Here is a 12,785-nt window from a genome sequence, read left to right as displayed (position 1 = left end):
ATGGTGTGGGAGAGGTTATTGCGCATTGGTGTGTCTCGGTCATCTCCTTGGTTTACTGTGGGTGATTTCAATGAGCTAACTGGCAACCATGAGAAGCGGGGAGGAAAGCTTCGCCACCCCTCTTCATTTCTTGCTTTTAATGGGATGATTCAAGATTGCGGTTTTTTGGATTTTCCATATCTAGGCGATTGTCTATCTTGGCGAGGCTGGCGGGACAAAAAACCAATCCGTTCTCGGTTGGATAGAGCCCTGGGTAATGAAGATTGGCATGAATTGTTTCCAGACACGGTCCTCGAATATTTACCTATGATTGCATCTGATCACAAGCCCATTGTGGTGAATATAGGGGCTAAAAGGCCACGGGGAAAGAGACGTTTTACGTTTGACCCCCGGTGGATTGGGAAGGATGGATTGATGGAGGCAATTGAGGCAGGATGGGTGGGGGGATCTCCTCAGATTTCACCTAATTTTATGGACAAAATTGTAAATTGTCGCCGGGCTATTTCTCAATGGCGTAAGAACCAAGTTCCTTTTGGTAGGGACACAATTGAGGACCTAAAGAGCCAGCTGTCTGTCGCACAGGCTGATGATGCCACTCCCCTTTCGGTTATCACAGATTTAAATGCACGATTGTGGGAAGCCTATAAAGATGAAGAGGTATATTGGTATTTGAAGAGTCGTAATAAGTGGATGCAGATGGGGGATCAGAATTCAAGGTATTTTCATGCTCTGACTAAGCAGAGACGGGCCCGCAATCGGATTACATGTCTTTTTGATAAAAATGAGATCTGGTCTACGGAGGATGTTGATATCTGCAATATCGCAGTCTCGTATTTTGCTGATTTATTTACTACGTTGCATCCGACCAATTTTGATGAGGTCTTAGGTGAGGTACGCCCGGTCATTACAGCTGAGGCCAATGCCCAGTTAACGGCCCCGGTCACAGAATTAGAGGTCCGTGCAGCTCTATTTATGATGCATCCGGACAAGGCCCCGGGCCCGGACGGGATGACCGCCTTGTTTTACCAAAAAGCATGGCAGATTGTCAAAGGAGACCTTGTTTCACTGGTTAATGGTTTTTTCGAAGAGGGAGTTTTTGATAGAGGTTTAAACACTACACACATTTGTCTCATCCCAAAAGTGGCTAAGCCAACTCGGATGACGGAGCTGCGTCCAATTAGTTTGTGTAATGTGGGATATAAGATCATCTCAAAGATCATGTGTCAACGGCTAAAGAAGTTTTTACCGGACCTTATTTCGGAAACACAATCGGCTTTCGTCCCAGGTCGTCTTATCTCGGATAACATCCTCATTGCCCAGGAAATGTTTCACGGCTTACGGACTAATCCGTCTTGCAAAGGGAAGTTCATGACAATTAAGACGGACATGAGCAAGGCATATGACCGAGTGGAGTGGGTGTTTATTGAAAAATTACTCTACAAGATGGGTTTTGATGAAAAATGGATTAGATGGATTATGTTTTGTGTTAGTTCCGTTGAGTACAAAGTTCTTCTGAATGGTCAACCGAATGGTCTGATTATTCCGGAAAGAGGCTTAAGACAAGGGGACCCGCTATCTCCTTATTTATTTATTTTATGCACGGAGGTTTTAATTGCCAATATTCGGAAGGCGGAGGTAGATAAATTAATTACAGGGATTAAGGTGGCCAACCAATGCCCTCCGATCACACATCTTTTATTTGCGGATGATAGTCTATTCTTTTGTAAGGTCGCAAAAGATCAATGTGAGGTCATTTTGAAAATTTTACGGAACTATGAGGCTGTCTCGGGTCAGCAAATTAATTTTGCGAAGTCCTCTGTCCAGTTTGGTCATAAGGTTGCGGAACAGACTAAAATGGAGATTCAAGGAATTCTTGGCATAACAACTCAGGGTGGCATGGGCTCGTACCTGGGACTACCTGAGAGCTTAGGAGGGTCTAAGACAAAGGTTTTTTCGTTTGTCCGGGAACGATTGCAGGGTCGTACGACTGGTTGGTCGGCGAAACTACTCTCTAAAGGGGGGAAGGAGGTTATGGTCAAATCGATTGCTACTGCGGTCCCGACGTTTGTTATGTCTTGTTTTCGGCTACCGAAGACGATTACATCCAAACTTACCAGTGCAGTGGCAAATTTTTGGTGGAGTTCGGATGGTAGGACGGGTGGTATGCACTGGCTAGCCTGGGACAAGCTATGTTGCACCAAGCAGATGGGCGGTCTAGGTTTTCGGAATGTTGATGATTTCAACTCGGCTTTGTTGGCAAAACAATTATGGAGACTTATTGAATTTCCTGATTCACTGTTTGCCAGGGTTTTTAAAGGTAGGTATTATAGGAATTCGAATCCCATGGAACCGATTCGTTCTTACTCCCCTTCTTATGGATGGCGGAGTATAGTTTCAGCTTGCTCTCTGGTACAAAAAGGGCTTATTATACGGGTTGGTTCGGGAGAATCCATTTCAATATGGACTGATCCCTGGATACTAGCTCAATTCCCGAGACCAGCTATCAGCAAGGGCCCGTTTAAGGACCCTTCTCTTAAAATTTCACACTTAATTGATTGTCGGACGCGTTTGTGGCGGATGGATGTGCTCTCTGAGCACTTTGATCCAGTGGATGTTGAGTTGATAGGTGCATTACCTTTAGGAAGCTGCCCCAAGGATGATACCCTTGGTTGGCATTTTACGAAAAATGGGAGGTATACAGTTAAGTCTGGTTATCATGCGGCGCGATTGACGACTCAAGGGCCTTTTAAAGCGCCTGGGGTTGGGCCAGAAATAACCTCTCTTCTAGCTAGTGTTTGGAATGTTCGCTGCCCACCAAAAATACAACATTTTATGTGGCAAGCTTTGTCTGGGTGTATGCCGGTTTCACGGAATTTGCGGCGACGTGGCATTGCATGTGATTTGGGATGCTCCCGTTGTGGTGCTGAGGAGGAAACAGTAAACCATGTTTTGTTTCTCTGTCCACCGGCGCGCCAGGTGTGGGCCTTGTCCCAGGTACCGGTAGGATCGAATTGTTTTCCAGTGGAGTCTGTTTTTGCAAATATGGATCATTTTCTGGATCCCAAAAGCCCGGGTTCTCATGTGGCCGCATTCCCGTGGATTTTGTGGTTTTTATGGAAGGCGCGTAATGCAAAGGTTTTTGACAATATTACAGAGCGCCCAGAGGAGACTGTCCGGATAGCTGAAGGTGAGGCTTTGTCCTGGCTTAAGGCTCAGGAGGAGGGTGAAGATGGGGTTACACTTGTCCAGTCAAGGGTTGCGGAATCTCGCCCACAGAGACCAAACGGCTCTCTACCTTTGCTTTTTACAGGATATCGCTGTTTCGTCGATGGTTCTTGGAAGTCGGATGATCGGTTCGCAGGAGCGGGGTGGTTCTGCACTCAGTCCCAGGATCAAAGGCCAAACAGGGGAGCTACTAACTTTCGGCGAAGTCTCTCCCCCTTACATGCAGAAGTGGAAGCTTTCATTTGGGCGATGCGTTGCATGATCGGACATGACTATCGTGAGGTGGCTTTCTACTCAGACTGTGCAGATTTGGTGAAGATGGTGTCTTCGCCACTTGATTGGCCGGCGTTCTCAACTTACCTAGATGATATACGGATGGACAGGGAGGAGTTCACTTCTTTCTCTTTATCTTATATTCCCAGAAATGCAAATTCAAAAGCGGATACTCTGGCACGCTATGCGCGCACATCTCCGCACAATGTTTTGTATGTAAACAATTTCCCTTCACATTGGCTCGTTTGAGCTAATCTTTTTGTTGACAAAAAAAAAAAAATAAAATAATGAAAACCAAGTAGTAAAAAACTATTAAATATAATTATAAAAATACTAACTATTAAACATTTACATTGTTCTATGTAATATGAGGAGTGAGCTCTTTTTCATTGGTTAGTTGAAGAAACCATTTTTATTAATATAAATCTGTTTTTTGTTTATTATAATATTTTTTAAAAATGTGTAGAATATATTTTGTTTTTCCTTTTCTGTTTCATTTTTTATATGTGTATGTAGAGTTATATAAGATTTAATGAGAGTTTTAACAATTAGTAAAAACAATTTTCCTGATATAGTTTTTCAATCAATCTTAATACTATTAAAAGAGGAGTACAATATTGAATATGTCCAAAATCCTTGTATGCCAAAAGGAAAACAATTGCCACTCAATTATGCAAAAAGAAAAACACTTATTGAAATTGAAAAGAGCAAATTGGTGATAAAATAAATAGAAACCAAATACCCGACCCAATAAACATCAGGTCCACGTGTTTATCCGTTTTCGTAAGTTGGGCTCCGAGATCCTGTAAAAAGAAAGAATCGATTAAAGGCATACAATTGTTGTTTAACCTAAACTACTTTTTATCCTTTCGATGTAAAAGAAGATAGCTGGTCGGAATTTTGGAGAAGATGATGTTCAACATAATTATCACAGGGTGAGCTTTCTTCTGGGTTTGTAAATTAGAAGGTAACTGTTACAGTTTGATTAACCATATATAATTTATTTCATATAAATATTGTGTTTTAACTCCAAGATCTAGAGTTGCGAAAAGATGGATGAAGATTTGATTTGATTTGATTTTTTTTGGTTCTTCTTTTATGCTTATTACAGGATCCGTGAATTATGCTTATATGTTTCAGAATAGTGATTTTTATTCATGTGGCGAAGTATGAAATAGGCAGAGCTGGCCCAAAGACCAGGTTCATGAAGCTGCATATTTTATAAGATTTGTTCGGCCCGGTTTTACAAAATGTTGTCTTTAATCCAGTGGTATTAATCTTTCTAGGAGAGTTTGGGATCTCCGGTTCAAACCTTAGTCGACAGCTCTGGAAACAGGTTCTTAATTTACATTTACTTTTTTGGAAAATGGTTTGAATGCATTTTGAGAAGGATATACGTATTGACGTTTTCATAGGAAAACGAAGCCATATATGTATTTATGGAGTTCAACGAATTTGCTTGCATGTGCAGGTGTTGTAGTGATGGCTCGCAGTTCTTTACTGTGAAGGGTAAGCTCTCCTCTCATCTTAATTCTCATGCTCCCACTTCATGCACAATATAAATTGCTTTTTTTCCTTACGAAGAACACACTAGAAATATGATACAGGAACTCCAGTTTTTAATGCAGAAACACTCAATAGTTTTATTCTTGTGAAAGTCCTGTGACTATCATCTAGCCAACACACGAAAAATTCTTGTGGATTTAGTTTTTGATTTGAAAAGTTAGACTTGATTATTATGAAAAATGTGGTGCAGGTTGGAAGGAGAACGTGTGGTGTTGGGTAAGGTAATATAAGGAATGAACAATGTATTCACCATTTAAGGTGGAGATAGGAAATTACGGTTGCAAACCCAGAAAGATATTTGTTATTATATTGTTGATTGTAAAGAGAGTCCTAAAGACAAATGGGATGAAGAAAGATGACAAAGACCACATAAAATACACATCACTTCAAATATGATAGTTTGTCTCTGTTATCTTCTTTCTATTTATAATATAGCACATGCGATAGTATGAATTTTAAACTCAATGTCAATGTAATTAGTGTTAGTGTCAAAAGCTGGAAGCATCTATAGCTTTCCACTTAAAAATTTTCTCCAAAGTTTCCATGCAGACTTTATTTATATGATTTTTATTCCAGTCTACACATCGTAGATATATCTTTATTCTCAAGGTTTTCACCTCTTAATACAGTTTTAAATATCATCTTTCATCCACCTCTTAATTTGCATTGGATCCTAGCGGGTCTGTTCTTGCATATTCCCTCCGTTCTAATTTAGTTGTCGTTTTAGGATTTAATTTTTGTTTCATATTAGTTGTCGTTTTAGATTTTCAATGCAGATATTTGATGAATATTCCAATTTTTTCCTGCTGTTTTAAAGTTTTAACCAATAAAAAAATTATAAAATATATTAATGAAGGGCAAAACATTAAATTTAATAGATTCCTTAATTTGTGTGCAAAAACTTTAAACAACAGTTAAACTAGAACGGAAGGAGTATAATAATATATTCGTATCAACGCCAGTTTGCCTCTAGATAATGTAGACTAATAAAAACTGCTACAAACAAAGAACAATACTATCAAATTTAGTTTTTCCGTTTGTGAACAGCTACCAATTCACTTTGATATAAAAAATTTAAAGGTTGATATGATTATAAGACAAATAACGAATAATAGTACTATTAACATTTAAGAATTCAAAAATACCACAAAATAATAATAATAATAATAATAATAATAATAATAATAATAGTAATAATAATAATAATAATAATCTTATTATATAAAGTTCAATGACAAAATTTCTTATTAACGAGATCGTGACCCGTGTCAAAAATATTGATAAGATGTTGACATGTGTCAAAAATAAATATAGAAATAAATTTGATTTTTACTAATCTACATGAATTAGAAACAAATTTGTTTTTTACTACTTCACTAATCTACGTGAATTAGAAACAAAATCTTTACTAAACCTAACAAAATCTTTACTAAACCTTTACTGGATTTTGCAATTTCAATATCTAACCGTAGGAGATATTTTGCAATTTCAATATCTAACCGTAGGAGATATTTAATAACTATTTAATTTGATATTGATACTAAGCGGTATCCCATATCAAATAAAAACCTTGAGTACAGTAGAAAATTATGAACACCAAAGAGACAGTTACAAACCATGAGACATTGGAAAACCATACTAGCAAAAGAAAATGGGGTATCATGAGTGATGATCAGATTGCTATGATGGAAAAAATACTTGCAGATGAACCTCATATAAAGCTGGATTTAGCTACACTTCAAATATGGGTAGACAAACTAAATCAATATTTAAGATCAATATTTATATAATGCTACACATATAAATACGATTAAATTATATTGTTTTAATTTTTAAAATTTTTCATTATCTACATTGATTACCAAAATATAAGGTTCACAAATAACAACTTTGCAACTTATTATATAAAGTTTGATGTTAGAATCGTGACATGTGTCAATTCTATCATTCGGATATTGACACATGTCAATTTTAAATTTATCAAAATTTTAAAAAATAAAAATGTAAAAATTCAAAACCTAATTTAGAAAAATCATTATAAGGAAAAAAATATATATATCATAAAATTCGAAATTATAATATTGTTTACTTATTTTAATTTTAAGTTGCTAATTTTATAAGAAAAATATTACTTTATATATATAAAAAAATGATTGTGAAAATTATACAATTAATTACTGTTTCTAAAAAAATGTCAATACTCACCTTTACACAAAGAAAAATATTGTTGAAAAAAAAACTTAAAAAAAAAATAAGATTGTCTCATATTTTTTTCACCAATCAAATAATTTATTCAAAAAGACTGCTATTGTAATATATAAGATAGGAGTAAGTAAGTTTAACATATGCGTTTTTGTAACTACACAAATTTTAAAGTAAAGAACATATAATATATTCTTTAATGTGTTCATAAAGACAATTTGTTGGTAGTAGTAAAGACTAAAGAGTATTTTAACAGTAAAATATATTTGTGTGTACAAATACACTTTTAGTGGTGATGTAGATAGTAGATTTGTAAATGGATCTACATTAGTGTATTATAGAAAGAAAAAAAACAACTATTTTCTATAATTAAAAGTTTATCTCTTTACTTTTATATATTGTTTTTTCTTACGAAAAGAACTAAATATATATTCTTTGTTAAATTTAATTTTATCTTAATAACTTTGAACTCATCTACATCTATTTTCTTTAACTAAAAGTGTATCTATTTACTGTTTTTTTTTTCAATCAAACAATTAAAAGAAAATTTCTCGGTTAGATGCCCAAACCGGAGGGAAATGATTTACAAAAGAAACTTCAGAGATAAGAGAACACGAAGCACGAACAAGACAATCCGCCTTTGTATCTGACGCATGCGGAATCCAAGAGATGGAGAATAGTGGGAAAGACTCCAGCGAGTTAAACTCATCGAGCAAGTTGGAGTAGGACGGCCAATATTCAGAAGACTACACCATAGTGAGTAACTCAGCACAATCAGTCTCAAAACGTTGACAAGCGATCCCTTCAACACGTATCCGCTCAATGGCCCACAACAACGTTTTTAACTCCGAATGCAGGGGGAGGGGCTCTGTTTTAGACACTTGGCCCCCAACAACAAGGTTCGCTCCTCACCAACGCAACACCATCAGCCCAATCATGAATGCACATTGGTTGCTTTCCAAGAACCATCAATCTGACAACAAGGTGAAGAAAGCTGGACATCTAAATACGAAGATGGAGCTGACATGACTGTCGTAAAAGAGAGCACCTATTCCCAGGCTAAATTATCGTCCAAAGTCTGAGTAATTATATCATTCGCCTCTATCTCTTAACCTTGATTTTTTTTTAGGGCTTTCCAGATTGCCCATAAAATCCATGATAATTGAAGAAGTTGATCAGGATCACCCTGTTGAGAGGCGTCCCTCCAGAAAACAAAATCCAAATTCGAGTACACCGACTCATATGGTAAACCCTCTTACACTGGACACCTCGATGTATCTATTTACTTACTAAAAAATATTTACTTTATATAAATTTAATTTTATTTTAAAAATTATAAACCCGCACATCGGGCGGGTCCTAATCTAGTAATACAATATATAACTATTTTTTATAAATATAGAGTAGTAAAACATGTAAAAAAAATATTATAACTGAATAGAAAAAGGTAATATTGCACTCTAGCACACTTTTTGAAACTTTAATATCATAATAGCATATTTTTTGTCCACAACACACTTTCTTAGATTGAATTGTCAAAAACACCCTTAACTAAACCACCTCTTTCCCAACCAATTCTTTTTATACACACAATATCATCCTAACAACATCTTTTGTTCAACAAACCTCACAATATATATATATATATATATATATATATATTTTCTTTTATTTACAACAATATCTTCTTTTTTTTTTCTTTTCTTTTATAATTTCTTAATTTTCTGATCCATCATCTTCATCACTCTCTTTCTCTCTCTCCAATGAACATCTTCACCACAAAAAAAATGGGGATACTCTAGATACTCAATTCATCTCCCTCCCTCCATGATATCATTCTCACACATGCTATCTTATCTTCTTTTTCATATCTCTAATTTATTTTCATACTCCATATACAAAGCATTGACTTGGATAAATACCAAATTATTATGAAATCCATTTTTTTTTTAATCTTAATAAAACATTCAATCCAAATATTAAAAAAAAAAATATTTCACTACAAAATAAAAGGAGAAATAAGGAAAAAAAATATATCTCTAATTCATCTTCTATTGTTATCGTTCTCACTTGCTTCGTTCTCTCCACAAAGACTTTTAAGAAAGGTAACATATGGGAATTGATTGTTGATGGTACAAAGAAACTAACCATATGGTCATTGTTTCATGGACATCACGTGGTTAATTTACATGTAAACTAACCATATGATCAATGTCTCGTGGACAGCCCTTACGAAAAACAACATATGAGAATTGGTTGTTGATGACATAAAGAAAATAACCATATGGTCATTGTCTCGTGGACATCATGTGGTCAGTTTACATCTAAACTAACCATATGACCATTGTCTCGTGGACAACCCTTAAAAAAAACAACATATGGGAATTGATTATTGATGCCACAAAGAAACTAACCATATGGTCACTGTCTCGTGGACATCACGTGGTCAATTTACATGTAAACTAACCATATGGTCATTATTTTGTGTACATCATTGGATTTGAGGATTAAGGAGAGACGAATTAGACATGAACAAAATCCAGAAAACGAAATCGAAATCCAAAACAAAACCTAGAAAACGAATTGAACTCACATTATATAAGCAAAGCTTCTAGATCTTCTTTCATGAAGATTGTATATAAAAAAAAAAATTTTAGATTTTCTTTCCGTTGACAAAAAAATAGAGAAATAACAACAATAATACACCTAAATCAGATATGAGGAGATCTAATTTCAAGATGGACATGAACAAATAGAAAGAGAAATAAAAAAATTGACGGAGAGGAAGAAGAAGAGGAAGAGAGAGATGAAATTGGCAAAAAAGTAGAAAAACATGTTTGGAGCTAAAATGGTCAAAAATAATGTGAACAGTGGAAAAGTTGGCAAAAAAATGTCTAGTAGTCGAAAAATGTATTAAATGAACAAAGTTTCTCACAAAGTGTGTCTCCATGTAAATCTTCCATAGAAAATGTGTCCCGCAGGTTCAAACCTAGTTATGTATGATTCAATAAGTCAATACATCTTTTTGTAATTAATCCTGGCCTCACATGGATCCATATATATGTGTAACGCCTCGACCGCCACCTCTTAGTGGGCCTCATTGAAAAGACCGACCTTTTTTTTTTAAATAATAAATAATAAATATATAATATAATATAATAATAAACTACAACTAGTGGTCCCATACCCACTAGCCACCTAACCACAATCACAATCATCAGCGGAAAACATTACCAATATCTAATAAATATAAATAGCCAATATTAATTCCAATCATAAACTAATGATCCAAACAACATCCAAGAACCAGCAATCCTAAACAATATTCTAGGACTCCACTCTAGCAACCTAACAGAAGCCAGACAACCAAACGAACCACTAGAACATCCTCCTTTTCATCGCCCTGATTCCACAGTCACACTTTGCCTTTACCTGCACCACAAACACATATTGCAATGCATGAGTATTTAATAAACACTCAGTAAGGCAATCCTCCCATCTACTGAGCTATACACACAAGCAATAGAGACATCTTTCACCATCAACCATCAACCAACAGTCATCAATCAACAATCAACAAGCCAAACAACACATAAACAAGCAGATTAGAGAAATCTCCAGCTTAGATAAGCCATGGTCCTGCACTTACCTTAACAAGTGATTCACAAAACTAAATACAACCAAATGAAAGGCTTTCCAATATCCAAGAACAACCAAACTTGTTCCTACAACCAATCACAACAACAAACAAATATTGAAAACAAACTGCCAGAAAAAACAGAAAAGAACAACCTCACAAGTGAAACCACGAAATCAAAACGAACCGTTAACTTTCTAATCCCTCCGGTGAAAAGCAAGGTCTATACGTCCAGAACCGTCGCCCAAAATTTCAGCACGATCGGATCTCAGAGAAACCACAATCGATCCTGTAACACCCGCTGGTCTCAATCCGCGAATGAGAAGAAACGCCCCACGAAACTACCAATATCTCCTAGAATATTAACCCAAATTCACTTCTGTAAAAAAGCGAGTGTACGAAAATCTCTTAGCTACAACCATACAAAATATCAGTACCTTTCAAAACGATTTGACTAGTCGAATCCTCCTTCTCCCAAACCCTGACAGTTCTGTTTCTCTCTTAACACTAAGGAAAAAGCTTGATCTCCTTCTCTTTCTCCTTTGCACCAAATAACCAACACTTAACTGTCTTTCTCTCCCTCTCTCAGATGAAAATGTCGACCAAAACACAAAAGCATGAGAGGAGGCGTGAGTTGAGAAAGAGATTAGGCCTTTTTGGTTTAATTAGATTAAACCAAGATTTAATTAAACCAAAATTAATTAAAATCCACTCTTTTGGTTTACTCAACATAACCTAAACTTTATTCCCGGAACACGGATGTTACAATTCTCCTCCACCAACATAGATTCGTCCTCGAATCTCGAACGACCATNAAGTCCGCCACTAAGGCCACACACAAGCCCCTCCAATGCTCTCCACCGCTAAAATGGACAAATTCTAACTCCTGTAAAACTTTCCATATTTAGCACTTTCCATTTTTTGGAAACTTTCCACTTTTGGAAACTCCTATTCCAGGAAACTTTCCTCCAAAAACCCCACCTCACGGAAACTTTGTACCCCGAACACCACCTCATCTTATTACTGAGTCGCACAACCACCCACCCCAAGCGACTGAGTAACAAGAGAGATGGGCTGGAATTCTCCATTCCCACTCCAGCCACGGATTACAGTTGGAACCAGGCTAAACAAGCTCAAGTTGCGGCTTGTTTCTCATACCACTTCTTGAACCTTGCTTTCATCTTTGCCTCAGGTTCCCAAGTCTGCTCCTCAACACCATCACAATCCCACAAGACTCTCATCAAAGGAATCTTCTTCTTCCGAAGTTCCTTGATCCTCCTCTCGAGAATCCTCACTGGTCTCGCCTCCAATGTCATGTTAGGCTGAAGATCCTTAGGAATCTTAGCCAACACTTGCTCACCCTCACGGAGACACTTCCGCAACATAGACACATGGAAAACCTTATGGAATGCATGCATAACCTCGGGAATCTCCAGTCTATATGCCACTGGTCCAACCCGCTCAATCACTCTGAATGGGCCCATATACCTCGGACACAACTTAGTCTCTGACAATGACCTGTTCGGACCCCGCAACATGGCCATCTTGAGGTACACTCTGTCTCCTACCAGAAACTGAAGATCTCTCCTCCTCCTATTAGCATAACGTCTCTGCCTATCCTGAGCCTCCTTCATGTTCAGCTTGAGAACCCGAATCTTCTTTGAGGTCTCCTGAACAAAACTAGCACCAAACATGCTCCTCTCCCCCACATGAGTCCAGCATAACGGTGTATGACATGGTCTACCATACAAAGCCTCATAAGGAGCCATCTTAATACTTGCCTGATAACTGTTGTTGTAAGAAAACTCTACCAAGTTCAGGTGATCCGCCCAATGGCCACCCCAATCCAACACACACATCCTCAGCAAATCCTCCAGCGTCT

At 36.8% G+C, this 12,785-nt stretch overlaps 1 protein-coding gene and 1 long non-coding RNA gene across 2 annotated transcripts; both read left to right on the top strand.

The window, feature by feature from the left end:
• Window positions 1-4,024, top strand: LOC104714925. The gene is made up of 2 exons (XM_010432389.1): window positions 1-3,710; window positions 4,015-4,024. Exons 1-2 carry the CDS (start codon window positions 1-3, stop codon window positions 4,022-4,024), a joined length of 3,720 nt encoding a protein of 1,239 aa, XP_010430691.1.
• Window positions 4,353-5,629, top strand: LOC104710231. Its single transcript, XR_754949.2, has 5 exons — window positions 4,353-4,465; window positions 4,610-4,698; window positions 4,785-4,834; window positions 4,970-5,007; window positions 5,255-5,629. It is a non-coding gene; the product is annotated as an uncharacterized LOC104710231 (long non-coding RNA).

The sequence above is a fragment of the Camelina sativa genome, chromosome 9 (genome assembly GCF_000633955.1).
Source record: "Camelina sativa cultivar DH55 chromosome 9, Cs, whole genome shotgun sequence".
Lineage (NCBI taxonomy): Eukaryota > Viridiplantae > Streptophyta > Magnoliopsida > Brassicales > Brassicaceae > Camelina > Camelina sativa.
This window is presented reverse-complemented; position numbering and strand designations above follow the sequence as displayed.

Coding starts and splice junctions, on each gene's coding strand:
- LOC104714925 (XM_010432389.1), top strand. CDS start 1: ATGGTGTGGGAGAGGTTATTGCGCATTGGTGTGTCTCGGTCATCTCCT.